The following is a 20,664-nucleotide window of genomic DNA, read 5'->3' as shown; positions in this document are numbered from 1 at the left end:
GCAGAAAAGGTAAGCTTGCGCTGTGGATGGTGCTGTTCGCATTGATTGCATAGTTCATGCAAGCATCTGGTACTGTGCAATCACCGCGAACAGCATTTTTCTACCGTAGTCTACCACTCGCAGAGCTCTGCGTAATGCAGCGTAGTTTTTTTGCACCTCGCGTAGCTTCGCGTAGTGCAACTCCGCGAACCCGGCCCAGGTTTAGTCGAGTGGTAAAAACAATTACAGGTAGGCAGCAAAACCAGTACAAACATACATAGATGCACATTTAAAATTCAGATTGGCAAAATAGTGTTGCTAACATATTGCATTCCACACGATCAAAATATTACTATTTGCAAATGAAGATAAGAATAAGCAGTGCAATTAAACAGGCAAGATAACAAATGAGTAATGACACTGGTACACAAACTTTGTACCCAAGCATCCACCTGCTGGAAAGAAGAAGGTTATCAAACATAGAACGTGCACAATGGTGAAACACAAATGAAAAATGTTTCAAGATCTCACAATGAAGTTGGAATTCTTGATGCCCTGCGCGCAGTGCGCGTTTAACTTTGAAAGACAAATGCATAAAAAGTCTTGCGCTGAAAAAATGCAGGCTAGATCCGTTCTAGACTACCCACTTTCCATGTAATGGAGTCAAGTATCCAGGGCAAAGCGGGCCAAAGTTAATCACGGAAAAGAAGAAGAATTTTGGCCCTCTCATTGCAGACAATTACATCCTTGCCAGCATTAAACTCTTAAACTCCAGGCAGAGTTGCAAAAAGCAGCACTTGCTCACCGTGGGCATATTTCAGCACAGATATAATACAGTCAGCAGCTACTCAGTAGCTCAGAAAGTCATAACACAAAGCGCTAACATGGGGTCATGCCAGGTCAAAAGGTCCTCAGATCACTTTAAATGTATACTTGCACCACAGAAAATTGAAAGCTCCAGTGAACTCACCGCTGATACTGCAGGCATTGATATAAAATTCAGATCAAGTGTTAGGTTTATATTACTGCACTGTAGCACTTGTTAGTCATGTAAGGCAACAACTGCAGTATCAAACTCCAGGCTCCGTTAATTATCACGACTGCCAGAACCAGTTCCAGTAAGCTCCAATATAATTATAGCTCACAACACTTGTTCAAATGCCCTGGGTTGAGGCTGTCAGATGGAAACTGACACCGGTGGGGCTCCTAGGGACATTTGCTTTTAGCAGGCTTCAAATAGGCTCTATTAAAAGTACACTTACTGTCTCTTGTTCTCTTTTGTAGTAAAGATGACTCATCTTCAATTTTAGTAATGTCCTTTTATCCCAAGTGAGTCCTTTCCCGCTTGTCGCAAGTGTGAAATGCAAGAAAGGAAGGTAAGCTGAGATGTCGTTTTATCCAAATGTTAGATTTATTCTTTAGTTGAATCAGGACAGGAACATTAGAGGATAAGATGGTTGTAGTAGTGTTAGAAGTAGTATCAGGAGTATCAGCCCCACCGGGAGCAGCATCCCTGCTGCTCAGCCCACATACAGCAACTGACAATTCCACTCAAACGTACACACAAGGAACATTCTGTGACATCACTTACACTGCCTGAGCAGCAGAGTACAGAACACAGAGAAAGGACTGGACAGAGAAGAGAGCAGGATACCACTCATATACATATGGTAAATCTTCATACAGGTTTGAATCGTGTACGTGCATTACCTTGTTTGGGAGCTCCACATAATGCGTTCAAAGTGAAATCTCTGGAGCATGGTCAAAAACACGTGGCCATGGTGACTCATGGTTGACAACATAAACAGCATGGACTACTCCAATAACATAAAGATAGGGATCTTCAGTGTAGTCTGGTAGTGTTGTTGATCAGCATGCTTCTTCAAGAAAGCAGAGCCGAGAGACACATATAGCAGGACTCAGACATAGATTTCTATCACAATGTAGTAGACCCTCCTTCTTTTGAAAATGTCTGGAGTCAGTGTCACTTTGGCCTTTGGGTTGGTCTTCAATAACATAACCTATTACTCTTTTGATATCTTTTTTATCTTTTTGTTTTTAATCATAGGTGCATAGCTTTGTTATGCCATTTTTATTTAAAAGCTCCCTTGATTAGTCACTCATTGTAAGTTGGAAATGCAACTGTGGTTATTGTGTACACATAGCAAATCTAAAAAAAAAATGTGTAACACGCTAAATATTATTTCATGCTCCCCTGAGTACACATCATCTACCCCTCACAGTCCTTACGCGTGTGGCTGGCAAGACTCTATCTTTTTGGATCACAATCTATAAAAAATCAATTCCCAGAAGGAATTAGATGAAGGCTCCATTTACTTTAGCATGGTTTTTAAATGGGTATTAGTCACTTCACAGCCCGCACAGCCTGTGGACTTCTGAAGATATTTGTGGGCAATCTAGCTGCAGTGATCACATAACGCTGGCACTATTGGGTACCTTGAGTATTGCTGCCTCATTGGTCTGGGTACGACCTCTGCTGTGGACCACTGAATGAGTCTGGACAGGGTTTTAACAACTGATCAAGTGGAATTTCTAAATGGCATCCATGATGGAAACAGTCTCCTAGTGCAGTCACTTATTACCCTGGCCTACATAGTAGAATGTGCCTGGTGTGCCACTGTTGCTCAACCTCCCTTTTCTACATTTTTGTTTCTTGTCAAACACAAATATTCCAGTATACCTCATTTAATGTCATTATAAATAGCCTGGGGCGACTATAATTGTGTCCTGGACCCCAACTCAGATAGGTCCCACCCTCCACTACAGCGCCCTACTCCTTATATGTAATCTGAAAGATTGCGGAACTGAGTGTGACACTGGGCGATATTAGATACCAAGCTCTCATCCTTCCACTCCGTACCGCACAACCTCTACTTGCACTTAGATTGCTTCCTTTCCTCCCTTCCCTTGAAACCCCACGACGAGAGGCACTTGCCTGCAGGAGATTGTGGCTTCCACAGGACATTGGACAGGGAGAGGGGCAGATTGCAACCTCGTGGGAGGCCCAGAGTTCACTGACACAAAAATGCAGTATGCGGCCCTCTTTGAGCACTTGAGACGCTTTAACTTCCCAGCACATGTTGCCAAAGTCCACAAAGAAGGCGACAAATCAGGCTTTCTTCTTGCTTGGCTGAAATGGCAGGAGGTTCCTGTGAGTCCTACTATGGAAGTAGTCACTCCGTCAGGGGTCAAAGTCCATGCACAGGGAAAAATACTTCAGGCATTTCTCGAATACTACTCGTATATCAGGCACCCCAGATGCATCAATGACTGAGGCGAAAGCCTTTTTGTCAGCCTCACCCTCTCGCATGTTACAGACATCACAATACTCTCTCTGGATGCCAAGATCATGACGGCCGATGAAAAATAGGTGATCTAGGAGCTCGCAAGGAACAAAGGTCTGGGCTTTGATGGGCTGCCAATAGAATACTATTACACCTTTTCAGGCAGACTGGCACCCCACCTTCCAGAGGTGTTTAATGAAGCGCTCCAAACTTGTGAGATCCCCGAGTACCTCTGGGAGTCTCACTTAGTCTTGATCCTCAAGCCAGATATGGACTTCACCCAAATGGCATCATACCAGCCTATCACCACCCTTGGAGCTGACTACAAGATCCTTGGGAAAATTCTCTCTAGTAGATATGCACAGGTATTTCCAGAACTCATATACACTGACCAGAACAGCTTTGTACCGGGGGCACAGAACATTGCAGAACATCAGGCACCTATTGCATTTTCAGGACTATGTACAAGGGTGGTTCCCTCACGCGGCCTGCCTCATACTTGATCTTGAGAAGGCGTTTGACTCGCTGACATGGAATTACCTTTCCAGGTCCTCATCCACATGGGAATAGGGGACCATTTACTCGCTTACACCAAGCTACTTTACACCACACCCACCTCCCGGATACGACTGGGCCGTCTCATCTCCATTTCTTTTCCAGTAGGTCGGGGTACCAGACAGGTGAGCTCCCTCTCCCCCCTCTCTTTTTACATTGGCCATGGAACCCCTTGCCTTGTGGCTGTGAAGAGAGGGTCGTACATGGGGTATCCCCCTAGTGTACAGGACACACACAGTGTCCCTGTATGCAGATAATTTACTTTTATACCTACAGGACATGACGTCTGACCTTTCCTTACTGCACAAGTCACTGACTGAATTCACTAGAGCTACACGACTCTGGGTAAACTGGGCAAAGTCGTCCATTGATCCAGTCCATCTCGACCAGCCATCACAGGAGACACGCCTTGGCAACACACAACTCTGTTGGTATTGGGAGGCTAATCACTATTTTGGTATCTGCCATTTTCATACCCTATTAGAACTATATGAAGGCAATATTTGGGCCGCCCTGGCAGGCATCAAATCCCAAGTGTACTTCGGGAAGAATCTATCCCTGGCCCCCCATTGGTAAGATAGTGCTAGCAAAAATGCCCATTCTCCCTCGTCTTCTATATTGTTTTGGGAACCTTCCCATAGTCCCACAAAAACCTTCTTTGGTGAGTTGGACTCATTGCTTTGTGTCCTTATCTGCGATGACAAATGCCGGCACATTGCCCTACTTTAAGATGTATTGTTTAGCGGCACAATTACAGTGGCTGTCATGTTGGACAGCTGGACTCCCAATGATCTTACCCCCATCCCTCTGGCCCCTGCAGGTGACCGTAGCCCACGACTGTATGATCCAGTTGCACAGTCTCATGTTTGGTACTCCTGCATATGTTCTCGCATTCCCTCTGGTAGGCCTCCCCTGCTTCCCGGGATTTTACAAATCCCGGGAACTACACAACTGAAGAGAACAATCCCTGGTTATCATAGAGTACCTGTTGTGCGACCGTCGCCTCCTGACTTTTGAAGAACTCACCATAGACCATGGCCTCCTCACCCACAGACAGCTACAATACACCTGCCAGACCCCATGGGACACACTAGATATGGAGCCAGTTACATACCCAGTGCTGCAGACTATACTTGCCACGGGGGAGGGGAACCACCTGATTACCGAGGCATACAGGCCATCCGTGAACTCACTGGAACCTCCCCTAACACCATTGCAGAACAAGTGGGAGGATGACCTTGGGATGGCACTACATGACAAAGAATGGGAACAGTTTAACAACAATGGGGTGACCCTGTGTCCCTCAGAACCTGGATATATATAAGTAAGCAAAAGAATGTTCTGTCGGGTAGAAGGTGGTTACTTTCTAGAGCACTGTATGACCTAGTTTCAATTTATAGCAACCGTATCTCAACCGCCTGGACAGGGAAACAATTTATTTATAAATAACTGAAACGTGACTCAAGATACTGTCTACTGTTTTTGTTTATCAGAATTAAATCATTCATAGCTATTCACAAATGTAGTAGATAGTGGCTGTCAACATAAAATATTTACATATAGAAGTGATCATGTGACATAAGTGCTCAGTGCTCAAAGAGTGTACAGTATATACATGGAGGTCAAGGTTTTATATACATGTGAGGGATAGGCCAGATAATTATGTAAGACAAATGGCTCTGTTCACTGATAATGTTCTTTGCTATGTGCAGAGCCTTGGTCAATCTGGGCCTTGCGTAATCGTCGACGTTTCAACCCATAATGTGCCCCGTTCGGTAGTCACGTAGGGTCTTCATCAGGACAGGGTGGGGAATGGGGGGGCAGTGACAGCCTAAAAATGAAAACAGGCGTGTATTATAATTGTCGGGTTGCTTGATGGGTAGAGAGATATGGGTTGAAAGACAGAGCGGACTACTCACCCTAGGTAAGCCGGACAGAGTCCTGGCTGCGGTGGCAACAAGAGCGAAGGACCACTGGCGGTAGAATCAAGGTGGACCCAAGCGTTGGTTTCTCTATGGGGAAGGATGTGATTATGTTTAGAATTTATCTCACATACCCTATAGTTCCTACAATATTGGCAAGTGGGACCAAATGTATTAGGTAGGCCTGTGCGGAACAATTACGTGAAGCGCTTTTGTCCAAATCCGCGATTCGAGTTGAAACCGGTTGGCATAGCGTAGCGCTTAGTGTGAACCGCTGATAAGACTGGCCGTAAAAAGCGTACGCGACCCTATTACAAAATGTGGCAATTCAGGAGCTGCGCACAGGTGCAAAATGCAGCACAGAACGGAGATTCCAATACTATGGCAGGGAGAGGAGTGGTGAGACGGCCTAGCACCAAAAGGGAATTTAGGCATTCAGATGCTATGGCATGGGATCGGCAGTGATGTGGCATGGCGACTTATATGCAGCGCTCATGGATTGACGCGTGAATTACACAGGTAAAAAATTGCGGGAAATCATAGGTACCGTGCAAGTGAGTTAATTAGGCATAGAGATTACTGCGTGGCGCAACAATTTAGCACGCTGATTAAAATGACTACATGGCATGAACCGTAACTTCTAAGGACGACTCTGAAAGAGTAATCGGATGTTGCAGATCGTTCCCGGGGTGTGGGGGGGGGCAGTGGACGCTCACCTTACTCGTGTAGAATCAATCAGTCTTGTGGCGGGGGGGCAAACAGGCAACAGTCCTGTACTGCCGCTACTGAACATCAGTGAGTCTCCATGGTGATGGATGACTCTTATATGGGGAGAGCGCTGCAACGTGAAGTCAGTGTGCACACTACATGCGTGCATGGGAGACCCGGTTGTCAGGCAACGGGGCGGGTCTCTCTGCTTCCTAAGGAATCGGTGTGCTCCAATCTACCCTGGCCCCTGGACAAGGCGGAACCGGTGTCAGAGTAGCAGGAGATGTTTACACAATTATGCAAGAACATCGTTATCGGTATCAAAATAAATTGTAGTACATGCAGGCTTGTACAGTTATGCTTAACATTGTTAGCTATCCTGATACCTTCTGACTCTCAAGTCATCTACAGTCTTGTTTCTGTCATTAACACTTAGCCATACAGGGTTGAGTTTGGAACCGGCTGCCCTGCCCCAAAGCTTCCTGAAGGGGGAGCAGCCCGTAATGCTGTTGGGAGTATTTCTGTGAGCCCAATTTTTTTTCCTAAGAACATCTTTGAGGTGGCAACAAGTATCAACAGCAGACTGAGCACACGCCCTCACTAGCCTGTTCATACTCTCCACCAAGCCATTTGCCTGTGGTGAGTAAAGAGCCGTGCGATGGTGGGTGATGGAAAGATCCTTCTAGAAATCAGTCATCTCTTGTGAGATAAGCTGCACACCATTGTCAGAAACCAAGATATAAGGTACTCCTTCAGAAGTAAAACTATCCTTCAAGAACTCAATAATGTTTTTGCTAACAACAGAACTCAAACAACATGCAGAAATCCATTTAGAAGTATAGTCAACAAGGACCACAACAAACCTTTCAGAAGGGGCAAGCACTTCAAAGGGTCCAACAATATCAATGGCTAATTTGGACGAAGTACGTTCAGGAATGGCCACTGGAGAAAGCGGGGAAGTGCTGACCTTCCTGGTCTTATCATTTGCGGCACATATGGTACAGTCCCTGACAGCCTCTTCAACCTGCTTGTCAACCTCTGGCCACCAGTAGGATTCCCTGACCCTATTCTTGGACAAACTATGCCCCAAATGGCCTTAATGATTTTCCCCCTGAGAGAGTGAGGAGGAAGTAATCTATCCCATCTAAACCGCTCACCATCAATAATGGTAAATTCCTCACAAACATTCCAAAATGGTTTGGCAATACTGGGAACATCAGAGAGAAAAGGCCAACCCTTAACAACTAACTCCATAAGTGCTCTCCTAGAATCATCACAAGCAGCACTGGCCTCCCATTCCTGTTTGTTGAGAGCACATTCCTTCACCCATGACACAGCATGGTCAGGAGAAAATGGTGTATCTTTTTCAAGAGGCATCCTGGAAAGGAAATCTGCAGGAACATTCCTGAGCCCAGGCAGATATTCAGTCGTAAAGTTGTACTCCCAGAGACCCTCAATCCACCTTTTTATTCTGGGAGTAGTGCTTTCACCAGTCCTGCATGCAAACATATGTACCAGGGGCTTGTGGTCAGTGTGGACCAAAAACGGTAACCCCCACAGGTAAAACCTGAAATGGTTGATAGCTTCGCGTTCAATCACTGAGTAACTCTCCTCAGCTCCCTTCAGTGAAAGCAAAGTGAAACCAATGACTTTCTCAGTGCCATCCATCATCTCGGATAGAACAGCACCCAAACCACGTAAACTGGCATCAGTGGTGAGAATGGTTTTCTTCCGTACATCAAAATGACCTAGGGTGGGCATGCTGGCAATCTCATCCTTGACAAGTTTGAAAGCAATTTCACCCTCCTGTGACCACTCAAAATCAACCCCCTTCATAAGTAAAAATCTTAAAGGTTGTACAACACAAGCAAAATTGTAAATAAACTTTGAGTAAAACTCAGACAATCCAAGAAAAGATCTAACTTGATCTTTGATAGAAGGAGCAGGAACCCGTAAGATTGTTTCGATTTTAGGACTGATGCCCTCACTCGAAATAGAGTGTCCCAGATATGATACAGAATTGACCCTGAATTTGCATTTCTCTCTCTTGAGTGTTAAACCTCGTTCCTTGAGTCTAGACAATACCTTAAAAAGTACTTCATCATGCTTGTTTCTATTCCTCCCAAAAACAAGCATGTCATCTTGGATGAATAGAACAGAATCTATGCCTGAAAGAACATCCTTCATGATTCTCTGAAAGCATGCAGCAGCACTCGCTTACCCAAAAGGCATTCTAACAAACCTATAAGCACCCAACAATGTTACCAAGGAGGTTTGGGCCTTAGAATCCTCATGCAGCATGACTTGATGATAGGCAGATGAGGAGTCCATTACGCTGAAAAGACATGCACCACCAAACTTGGTCAGAGCTTCATTGATGTTAGGTAGGGGTTGCCTATCAACCCAGATGCAGTTGTTGAGACTCCTCAAGTCCACACACATGCAAATTTTGGTACCTTTATCTTTGGGGGCCAAAACGATGGGGGCCAACCACTCGGTGGATTCGATCTCCTCGATGACACCTAAATTAAGAAATCTGTTTAGTTCCTCTTGTAGTGGCTTACCATGAGATTTGGTACTTTCCTGACTTTGTGTACAACTGGAGTTGCATTGTCTTTAAGAATTATCTTGTGTTTGAAGCCATTGAGAAGACCTAGATTCTCGCTGAAGACTACAGGATATTTTTCAGTAACATCTGGATGATCACTGTGGGAAGACAACAACATCACTTGGTTGGGAGCATTAGGATTAAGAATAATTCCTAAATCACGTTGGTGACGCCAACCTAACAGGTTGTCACCACGCTTAGCAACATAAACTTTGCCAACAGTCTCTCTATCTTTGAATAAAATGGTTTGAACAGAAAAACCAACAAGGTCAATACTCCACCATAACCCACCGGGTTAATGTCAGTAGGCAAAAGTTTGACATCTTTATAGGCAGATGACGCATACCAAAATTTGTCGCTAATTAAAGTATACGGAGAGCCAGAATCTGCAAGTACAGGAACTAAAGAACTCCCAACAGTTATGTCACACTTCGACAAGGAAATATTGTCAGAGTCAACACCTTTGACGTCAAAAACTGGTTTGTCAATCAAGTCAGTGATGCAGTGAATGGTTTGTGACAACAATTCATCATCTTCAACCATATTAACTTTCCCAAACTTACACATTCTGGCATAGTGACCTTTTTTCCCACAGTTATTGCAATTAGTGCTTCTGGTAAAATAGTTCGGATAGTTGGGACCATGGTTGATACTTCCACATCTCGGACATTTAGTCTTGCCATCTTTGTTCCAACTTGAAACTAATTTTGGTTTGATGTTTTTACTGATACCCTTATCAATTTTACAAAGGGTTTAGACATGGCAGCAATTGCACTTTCTCCTTAAGAATTATTAGAATCTCCACTAATCGAGTTAGTGCTGTTATCTGTGGTTGTGTTAGGACTTCAAATTTCTTTCAGCCAGTGAGAGGTATGCTCTATGCTTTCTACAATGGTGATTGCATCCTTGAGATTGGGATTCTTAGTGAGCAGTTTCTCTTGGAGATTTGGGTCATTAGTGCAACGCACTAGTTGGTCACGAATAAGAGAATCAGTCAACTGTTTAAAATCACAAGTCTGAGCAAGTGACTTAAATGCAGCCACATAGTTGCCAACTCTTTCCCCTTTGGCTTCAGTGCACATGAAAAACTTGTGACGTTCCATTACAACATTAAGATATGGCCCAAAGTGTGTTTGTAAAAGCAAAAGACTAATTTCATTAACGTCACTAGGCTCTCCTGCTTCTCTGCCAATTGGTATGGGATCAAGTCTATCATAGATATTCATGCCTTCAATGCCAAGGTTGTGGAGTAACACAGCTTGTTTCCTTGCACCCGAAAATCTTTCCCCACCAATGGCTATGAGGTATGAGTCAAATAAGGGTTTCCATTTTTTCCATGGTAAAACAGGCTCACCACGTTCCCATAAAAATAGAAGTGGCACTGGAGGTCGACATCCTTAAAGAAATATGAACGTAACAAACTAATAAAGTAGGCTAAAGTAATAACCTAAAATAATAATTTAAAGTAACAAGTTAAAACAATAAGTTAAACCAAACTGTCAAGATAAAATGATGAAACAGTCTAAAATCCTTGTATGTAAGGCAAAATTGAATAAAAAAAATAACAATGAATTAAAGAAAAGCTGATGCAGCGTTGATATTTGCAATGAAAGCCAGAGTAATTAGTGAAAACCCGTGGAAGTCTATGTAACACTGTAGTTTCAATTCAGAAAACACAATAATGAAAACAAGGAAGGTTAATCAGCGTGAATCTTTGTGTGAACGGCAATTCACGCTCAATTAAATTAAAGCATTTCTCCAAGCGTGACTCAAAATAAACCGCCGTCACGTGAAACTTGAGATTTATAGCTCAGCTGATCTACAAAAACTCAAATGCGTGCAAACAGCTGATGCGTGTGGGAATCCGTGTGAGCACCAGTTCTTGCACTAGTCTTTCTCTGACGTTGCCGTTCTGTGGCATTGCCGTTGTCATGTAAAACGCTGAAACCCAGATGCATGAGAAGGAGCGACAGGGTGCATACGCGCTTTGTATCTCTGGCGCTTCACTAGGCCAGACGTGTGCTCATGCTCCAGTGGAGATCCACCTAGCACCCCAGTTACTGCTTGGCATGGAGTGGTGCGAAAGTGGGGGTGAGCAGAGGAAGAGTAGTGTTGGAAACGGCCCTTTTTGCAGGGTTATCCCCAAACTTTTTGCTTCTTCCTCCTTTATTTTTTCTGACCTGTGGTTGTTGGCAATAGGACTCTGGGCACTTTACCACTGCTGATCAGTGCTAAAGTGCATATGCTCTCTGTATAAATTGTTATATTGATTGGTTATCCATGATTGGTATATTTGTTTCACCTGTTAGCCCCTAGTAAAGTGCACTGCGTGTGCCAGGGCTGGTGATTCAAATGCTACTAGTGGGCTGCAGCACTGATTGTGCCACCCACAGGAGTAGCGCTAAAACGATGTGTTAGGCCTGCTTGCAGTGCCTATGTGCAGTCCAGGACTGCCATGTCGACCTGGCCAGTGCACCCACTGACCAGGCCTTATCCTTCCCTTTCTGTACATGTCAGGCATCCCTATGGTGGCCCTAGGTACCCCCCTGGGCTGGGTGCAGTGTATCTGAAAGGTAGGGCATGTACTGAGGTGTGTAAAATGCCCTGGTAGTGAATTACAGCCATTTTCGTTTTTCACTGCTGAGAGGCTATCTTGCCCATAGGATAGAATGGGGAAGGCTGTTTACATGCCTATCTTCCCATAAGGGCAAGATAGAAAATCCAAGTTTGGTATCTCTGTGTTCAGAATTTAATTATACATCTTTTTAGCAAGATGGTTTTTAAATTCACTGTGTGAGAATGGTACTTTTTAGAAAGTAGCTATTCTCCTGTTTAACCTTCCTGTGTGCCTCTGTGCTGGTTGGCTGACTGGTGTCATGTGATGGGCTAGGTGGCTCCAGGAGCCTGGATGAGTCAGCAGCAGGGTGAATAGGGAGATCTGCTTTAGATGGGTGGGAGGAGTAGTCCCTGGGTTTGAATAGGGCTGCCCTGACAAACACAATGCTGGCTCCACCCCCTGCTGGCCAGGCTGAGGACTCTGCCTCTGCTGGCACAAAGAAGGCTCCACCTCCTGCTGAGCGTCTAACGACCCTGCCCCTCACTCTGAAAGGAACCAGGTGCTCCAGAGCAGAGCACACCCAGGAACCGGTTTGAGCAGGGGAATCCCCCCACTGGAACAAAGAGAGACAAAGACTTGGAGGGGTATAAGAAGAGGACCCCAGACACCTAAAACTTTAGATCACTTTGGAACTAAGAAGAAACCTCTGCCAAGGAGAAAGCTGAAAAGGACTGAAGAGGAGAAGACTGCCTGCTTGCTGTTTTGCTTTGCTGCCAAGGAGAGGGGAAGGACTTTGCTGTGTCCCCTTCTTTTGATTCTGATCTCCAAGGGCCTGAGAAGAGCTGGCTCCCTGTTAAGAAGTCCCAGGAACAAAAGGACTTCACCACCAGCTCCCCTGGAACTCTGCTGAGGGAGTTCTGACCTGCCTTGGAGTGCTTGCCCAGTCTTGGGGCCTCAGGAGGTCGTTTTGCTGTGTTTTGGGAGCTGGGAAGCAGAAGCGTGAAAAGAGTAACTGGTACCCAACGCATCATCCGATTGCGTGTCGCAAGAACAAGAGTGCGTGGAAAATTTCATCGCGGCACCATCGCAACACGCAGGGTCCCCGCATCGCCGAGTGCGTCGAGCATCGTCCCGAGGCGTGAAGATTCCTGACATTGCGAGGGTCGTCGCAGAACCAGTTTGCGGGCCGCACCACTGCCGGTGCGTGAAAAGTCTCTAGTCATCGTGTGCGTCGACGCAGAGTCCCGTTCCATGGCGCATCGAGAGTTGCGGCGCCGGAAGTCAACACTGCGCCGCGCATCGTGTCACATCGAAGCGTGTCGCATCGAACCTGTGCGTGAAGCTTTTCCCTAAGAAACCTACGCAACGAAGGCCAAAGTCATCGCATCCTCCCCTTACAGATCGGAGCCGGCGCATCCACCTCTGCTGCGTGAAGCAGGGCTGCTGCAAAGCCTCCTCAGGATCTCAGGAGTATCGCATCGCCTTTGCAAGCTTCCTTGTTATAGCTTTTGGGAACCTTATCGCAACTACAGGTACTGTTGGGCACGAAAGTGTCGCATTTTGTGCATTGAGAGTCGCATTGTGCAGGACACTGACTTTTACATCCTGGAGTACTTTCTGCAAGCTCTTGAACTATCTTTAAAGTAACCTTTTCGAATTATATGTTGGTTTGTCTGTAGTATTTGGTCTTGTGAAGTTTTTAGTAAAGATACCTTATTTTTCTAAAACTGGTGTTGAGTAAATCTGTGGTGTTTTCACTGTGTTACTGTGAGTGTTGGTACAAATACTTTACACATTGCCTTTGATAGCCTAGACTGCTCAGGCCAAGCTACCTAGAGGGTGAGCAGGGGTTATCTTAACAGTGTATCCCCCTTTCCCTGACTAGAAGCAAGGGTTCCTACTTGGACAGTGGTACCTACCCTGCCAACTAGAGACCCCCAGATCTAACAAGTAGGCTCTCCACTATGAGGACGCTTACCACTTGCAGATTTGACCTATTTCCCCAGAGTGGGCCACCCTTTACACCCACTTCCTGCAACACGTGGGAAATGACGACCTCCCCATCAACTATACCGGTAGGCACCTAACATTGAGCCTAGATCGCCCCACACCCCATCCTCCTCTTCCTGGCCCTATGAACCTTTTTTCGTAGACTCGAGAGACCCCCTGATGACCCTTTACCTGAGCATACATATGGCCCTGTACCCATATGCCTCGCATACCATTGTAGCCCCTGCTCAGATCACGTATACACCCACACTCAGAAGCCCCTTCCCCACTAGACCCTTCCTGCTGCTGCCCCACCCCATTGCTACCCTTTTCCCCAGTTCCACCCTACACCCCAGTTGGGTGCCCTGCAACTACCCCCCATCACACCTGCATATGTTTCGCAGTTCGAACCTCAGAATCAGACATAATTACTTATCAAGACAACTTGCGTAAGTTCCCTTCCTTTAGTACTTCATTAATATGTGTACTTACCCAATATGGTGTGTTGCACCCCATATTCTGTTGCATAATCCATGTTGTAGAACTCAATAAAAATTCTTACACAAAAAAACAAATAGATAGATAACACCAAAACCTAGCCACCTAAAATGCAGCTGGCAGATACCTTGATGAAATACAAATTACCTTGCATTATGGTGCACTTTTGAGACTTAGATGACTTTTTCAATTGAAGGAAGGTGCCTTTCTGTTGGTTGGCTACCCTGATTGCATAGTAAAAGGAATAACTGTCATCCTTAGGCAATATGTTACTTCCGCAGCCAAAGCTACTAAACATGAGGATGTGCCTCAATAATTGATTCAAAATAGACTCCATTCTGAGTTATTTGAAAGGTACTGGCAAATCTACAACCACATGTAGATTACATACTGTATAAGTAGACTGGCAATGGCGAAGGGTGACTGTAATTTCATTACCCTAATGTGGTCACAGATTACGTCTGCTCTTGGTTTAATGAATCTGAACTTATATTTTTGACTCATGTGTGTGGCTCTAAGATTCTTCGCCTCCCTAGGATGACGGAGTCTATTGTCAGGTGCGAAATGTTCTAGTCATTTCTATTCTTGCTTTTTCAGTGGCTGAATGTAATGATCCAGAGAAATTATGTTATTTCATTTTTACGGGCCTTATCTCAGAGCACAGAAGACCTTCTAGACTTGTAAGAAGTCTGGAAAAGGCCAAGGTGTAGCAAGGCTCCAATTTGTTATTTCCAAAGGTGAAGGAAAATGCTACAAATGTTAGTGGTGTTCGTACAGTCTTTTTCTAGACTAAACTTATTTTTATATGATTCACTTGAGGTTCACAAAAGTAACCTAGTTCCTAACTTAATTATTGTGAAAGGTAATTAGCTCTTTTAGGTTCCCATACTCTGCCTACCTATGAACCTGTTCTTAGGATCACAGACAGTACATACCTGGTTTGCTACAGCATTAAATCTCATGTCTGGTGCTTGTCAGCCTTTGTTGCACCTAGGCCAGTGTATAAAATATTATTGTAAGACCTGGAGCCCCCTTCTATTGGCCTCAAGATTGGTTGAAATTTTTTCTCCTGTTTCCTATGGTACTTCTGAGGTTGGTGTGGGCACAAGTCCACATGCTGCTTTTCCAACTTCTACCTCGCTGTCACACTCATTCACAAGAGCAAACATCTCTAGAGTTGATTGGCAAAATCTTGCAAGATAGAAGAGTTACAGTATTTAGTATGGGATCCCCTATTTTCTCCTTTCAAAGGAGCCTGACTGCCAGATGAAAGCATGTCTAATTTGAGATTATCCGTGTTTGAAATATACATGAAATAGGTTACTGGTCTTAAAACATGGTATATGACCCTCACAGAGTGATGCCAAGTCTTCAACTTGCTTGAATATTATCTATATCTTTCATAAAATTTGCCTCATCGTTGAAAAAAATAGAAATTAAAGTCTTCAACATCCTTCCACTTACTCTCACACTATCATGTGTAAACAGAACTTCTTAGAGTATGGCTGACCACTGTCCTTCTACTTCTAGGTGGGAAACATTACTATTTTATCCCAGGCCTTTGGGATCACAGAGATTGAAAGTGATTTCTTTTCTTATATGCCTTTCGATGGGATCTTGGGCCTGGCGTACCCTGGCATTTCAGTTGATGCTGCCACACCAGTCTTTGACAACATGTGGAATCAGAATTTGCTGAAACAAGATCTATTTTCCATCTTTCTGAGCTCGTAAGTAACTGCAAGGACCACTTTTTATTTCAGTACAGTCATAAAGTCACTCTGAATACTTTCCAACCATGAAAGATTTGCTGTATGCCACGTATCCCAAAACATAAGCCCATTTTGAAATCATGCCTTTTTTTTGGGATGGACGACTGAGTCAAACCAAAATTGTCTCACAGCGACAGGTTTGTTTAGAATATCATGAAACACATTTTCTCCATGAACCACCAACCTTCCCAGTATTGTGATAGACTTTTGAATACAATGTATTCCCTCTTATTTAATTCTCACATGTGATACCCCAAACTGCATTTTGCATAATTTTTCCAATGTTCAAACATAATTGCAGGTAAACAAATTGCATGATTTCTCACTCCCATACTTCTAAGATTTTTGGGTATAAATTAAGTTATGATAAGTCACCTCGCACCCTGGTTTGCACCTCTACACTTACAGATGGTGTGAGAGTTAATTTATGGAGGAAAAGGGGATTGGGTGTTCTCACCTGACTCACCTCTGTAGGGGTATCATAGGAAACAGTGTTAATGCCTCCAATCTCCAACCGGAGTCTCCTGCAGTTCTCTCAGAATACACAAATGAACTAAAGGAACCACATGGGTAGGGGAAAAGAGAAACAGTGTAGCAGATTCTGATGTGCTTCTGACTGTGGTTTATACAGGACACTTCGTTGACTACCATTTTGAAAGCTGCAACATATACACAAAAGAAGGTAAACTTCCTAATAATAATCAGATTAAATATTCAAATGAAAGTGTATAGCTATTTAGCCTTATTTTAATAACTGACAGGATATCTCATCTAGATCATCATGGGCTTCTCTGACATCTGATGTCTTTATTATTACTGCTCCTAAAAAGTAAATACAAGTGTGTGAGAAACTGGGTTGCTGGTTGAGTGGGATGCTTACCCTGCTCAAGCAACAGCTGCAATCCCTGTAAGGGTGAACCTCAGAAGTCACTAAATTAACTTGACCTAACCCTCTAGTAGCTAGGCACAAAATCAGCTAGGTTTAATTCGGAGGCAATGTGTAAAGTATTTATGCAGCACACCAACAGTTATAAAGTGAAAACACAACACAAGAAATATTACAATCTAGAAAAATAGAGTCAATAAAAAAAGATGTTTGACTCCAAAATAATACAAATCCAATCAATAGAACCTAAGTTATTAATTTTCTGAGTTTAAGGTGAAAACTGGCCCCTAAAACATCAAAGGGCCAACCGCAGACATCTAGTCATGCAAGACCAGGTCAAAGTAAAAAAATATGACAGTAGGCGATGGAGCACAGGTCCAATACAAGAAGTGGATTGGGCCCAGCTGGGCCATATACAGTGGCCTGCAAACGCATGATTGAAACTAGTGACCAAACGTTTCTTTCTCTGTGAAATATTGACATTACTCTCAGTAGCAGAGAGGGATCACAATCCCCCAGAACATTATCCCAAATTCAGTACAAATATCTTTGCTTGATTACAAACGTAATCTCTTTTTCATTAAGATAGTGTTTTATTTATGTTGCCAAATTGAGCTAATTAAACCGAGCATTGGCAAAGGAAGCAATCCTGGGTTTTTAAAATGGATGTTCTTCTTTATAGCTTCATGAATTTGAATCAATTGATGGGTGAATAACTGAGTACATCAATTAATGAACTGGTGATTGAGTGAATATATGAATGTATAAATGAATGGAACAATTGGAATGTATCAATTAATGTAATTTATTCACGTAATCCTTATTTAACTCAGTGGTCCCTGAAGCAACCTTACTATTAAAGCATGCTATGCCTTATAGTATGGAACTACAGGGTAGTTGTTCTTTTTATCTTTTTAATAAAAAGATATTGGACTTTCAAGCAGAAACAATTAGGACAGAGTTAGGGATGTTTACCATGAAATGAAAGCCTATCTTCATCCCCCATGCGAAAACATTTTAGTAGATAGGGGATCATTCACAACTATCAAGTTAAGTATCAATATCAATATTGAACTCAGTATCGTGGTTGACGCTCTAGAGACGGAAGAAGTTAGCCCCTCAAGACAGGATCCTAACGTTAGTCTTGTTGCCTTGTTTTCTCTCCTTCCTCCCTGCTCCCCACCACACCTAAAAACCACAGAAGGGTAATGACAGTGCAGGAGTAAAGAATGATCTACTGATTCAAAGGCAGCGGTTTTACAGCAGACCACAGGCAACCACAGGGGACAGACACCCCCCCACATATAGATATGGCCATTAGCTAGTATCTTAATGCAACTACATTGAAGTGTGCCATAAATGGCATGGTTGTGGTACTGGAAAACAATGACTGTTTATAATTAAAAAACAAGATTTGATACAGAAAATCATTAACTTTTAAACATTTATGCCAATTTCTTGTCCCTTCCTTCTAATGTTGTCCAGGTGTGGAAAGCAATGCTCCATGTTTTTTTAAGAAAAGGGGGTGAACAACACAAATAGTGCAGCTCGACTTTGTTCTGAGAATACACATTCAGGTTAAAAGACACAAGAGAACACCATGCAGATAAACACCTGGTCAAAGGCCTGTCAAATCAATTACAGTGCATGAACACTAGTTCTATTTGAGGCACTGGACTTAAGACATCTGTGTGGAAACAGGCTTTTTGCAGGTTCACCCCCCACACGTTTGCCCCACACTTTGGATACTAGATGCTGGTATAATGTCTCTGTAATGAACTGAGCCCTGTTTACCAGGCCTTAGTGCATGTGCTCTGACCATTAAAAGTATATGTTTAATTGCCTTATACCTAATTGGCATAGGTAAACTTACTTAGCACTCCTTAATATGTGGTAACAGGGGTACCCAGGGTCTGTAAGTGGACTGCAGCACTTATAGTTCTACCATGAGTGTGACAAAGCAAAAGTATTTCTCCCAGCCTGCCACTGCGGATTGGTAGAGCAGTTTTGCACCGCTAATTGACTTTGCCATTTAAAGTAATGACCAAGTCCACACATTCCTTTTTCATATATATAGGTAACCCCCTTAGTAGGCCTATCTATCCCTAAGGCAGGGTGCTATATATTAAAAAGCGGAAAATGAGTTTTATGTGTTTCTACAGGTTAGTAGTTCCATTGGCATGTACAGGGTTACAGGCTAACAACTCAGCTGTGCTAACTTCTGAATGGGACTATTAAAATTGGTATAAGGTATGAAAAGAATTGTTGCATTAAACCTTCTTTGAGGTCCCAGTTGAATTTAATGTAACCTCTTCGTAAACGGCAACTTTAGCAAGTTGCCACTCTGTTGTCCAAAGTTTTCCAGTGATCGTTTACAGTTGCTTGCCACAAGCCTACCTTCTGATCTGCTTGGGTGCAGGTATGAATGTCTCTCAGGAAGGAACACAAAGGGCCTGCCATTGGAAGAGGTGTTACCTAAAATGTTGTGAGCCCAAAGTCAAGCTTCCGAGAGGAAGCAGCCCTTGAAGGGAAAATGCTGGACACACCAAGAGGAACTGCTCTTTTCTTCTGGTAGAAAGGTGGGCATTGGGAACAGAGAGGGGGAAACATTTGACAAACCAGAAATCCAGTGGGCGTGTAGCCCTCAGATAGTTACACCTCTAGAGGGGGCTACTAAGCTCCAAACACTGAGAGAGGCGTTCTGCCATTTTGGGAGTGGGCACAATATTGCTCTCTGGATTAGCTACACACCACACTTTGCAGGAAGCATGGGAGATGACCTGGTAGCCCCTTGGCTAGTAATCACTGCATTCCCCAAGGGCAAGATCTTGGCATAAAAGTACCGGTTTCAGGGCATCACCCTTCATCAGCCAGGCTAGCTTGAATCCAGTGGTGTAATGAGCATGGGACCCACAAAACCTCGAAACTGGTCCTAGGATGCTTGTTTCCAGTCCAGGGAGGACCTGGCCTGGCAGTTCGGGCTGGACTGTTCCCATTGGACACAGGGTCAAGGCTGATTTGCATATGGCTGGGTTCAAACTGGAATGGCTTGGTGAGCAAAAAAATTATGGATTTAGGCCCGGATTTATGTACTAGGGGGAATGTATGACATTGTTCTCCATTCTGTCCATCAATTGTTGTTTTTGCATTTGTCACCCTGAGTGGGATGGATATACCCAGACGTGGCAAGCTATCCTGGCTGATGAGGGGTGAAACTGTGCCAAAATCGGTCCTCGGAGGCTTGTTTTCAGTCCAGGGAGGACCTGGCCTGGCAGTTCGGGCTGGACTGTTCCCATTGGGCACAGGGTCAAGACTGATTTGCATATGGCTGGGTTCAAATTGAAATGGCAGGGTGAACAAAGAAATGATGGATTTAGGCCCAGATCTACTGGGGAGAATGTATGATATTGTTCTGCATTCTGTCCATCAATTGTTGTTTTTGCATTTCTCACCATGAGAGCAGCATAGGGATTGGATGGAGCGCACTGGTTTAGCGCTCCATCGGGACATGGAACCCTGTGCCTGCTGATCTCTCCATTCAGCATTACAGCTGGGTTGGAGAGATGTCAATGCACATCATGGTTTGGTCGGCCTCAAACTGCCGGCCATACCATCATGTGCACTGACAGCAGGGCCCATCACTCCTCCTCGCCCTGCTGCATTGTTGTGGCCCCACGAACAAGACAGCGGCAGGATGAAAAATAAAATGATCTGCAATTAGATCATTTTATTTTTCGTTTGCCTCTGGGTCAGTGGGGTGACGCTCCACCAACATAGTGCAGGAGTCGCCCCTCAAAACCCTGACCCTGAAACTGGGCAGATGTGAGGTGATGCCAGAGACATGGCTCGGAAGCAAGACTACTCAGTGTTCTGGACCCAGACGTTGGA

At 44.1% G+C, this 20,664-nt stretch overlaps 1 protein-coding gene across 1 annotated transcript in view; it reads left to right on the top strand.

Annotated features, from left to right (window-relative positions):
• Window positions 1-20,664, top strand: part of LOC146821914 (pepsin A-like) — a 310,154-nt gene that overhangs the window by 130,778 nt on the left and 158,712 nt on the right. The window contains exon 5 of the mRNA XM_085609935.1: window positions 15,652-15,848. Coding sequence (XP_085466061.1) covers window positions 15,652-15,848 — 197 coding nt within the window. The remainder of the gene's footprint in view (window positions 1-15,651; window positions 15,849-20,664) is intronic.

Source organism: Triturus cristatus, chromosome 6, assembly GCF_964204655.1.
Source record: "Triturus cristatus chromosome 6, aTriCri1.1, whole genome shotgun sequence".
NCBI lineage: Eukaryota > Metazoa > Chordata > Amphibia > Caudata > Salamandridae > Triturus > Triturus cristatus.
The sequence above is the reverse complement of the archived record's forward strand: the minus strand, read 5'-3'. Positions and strand labels throughout refer to the sequence as shown.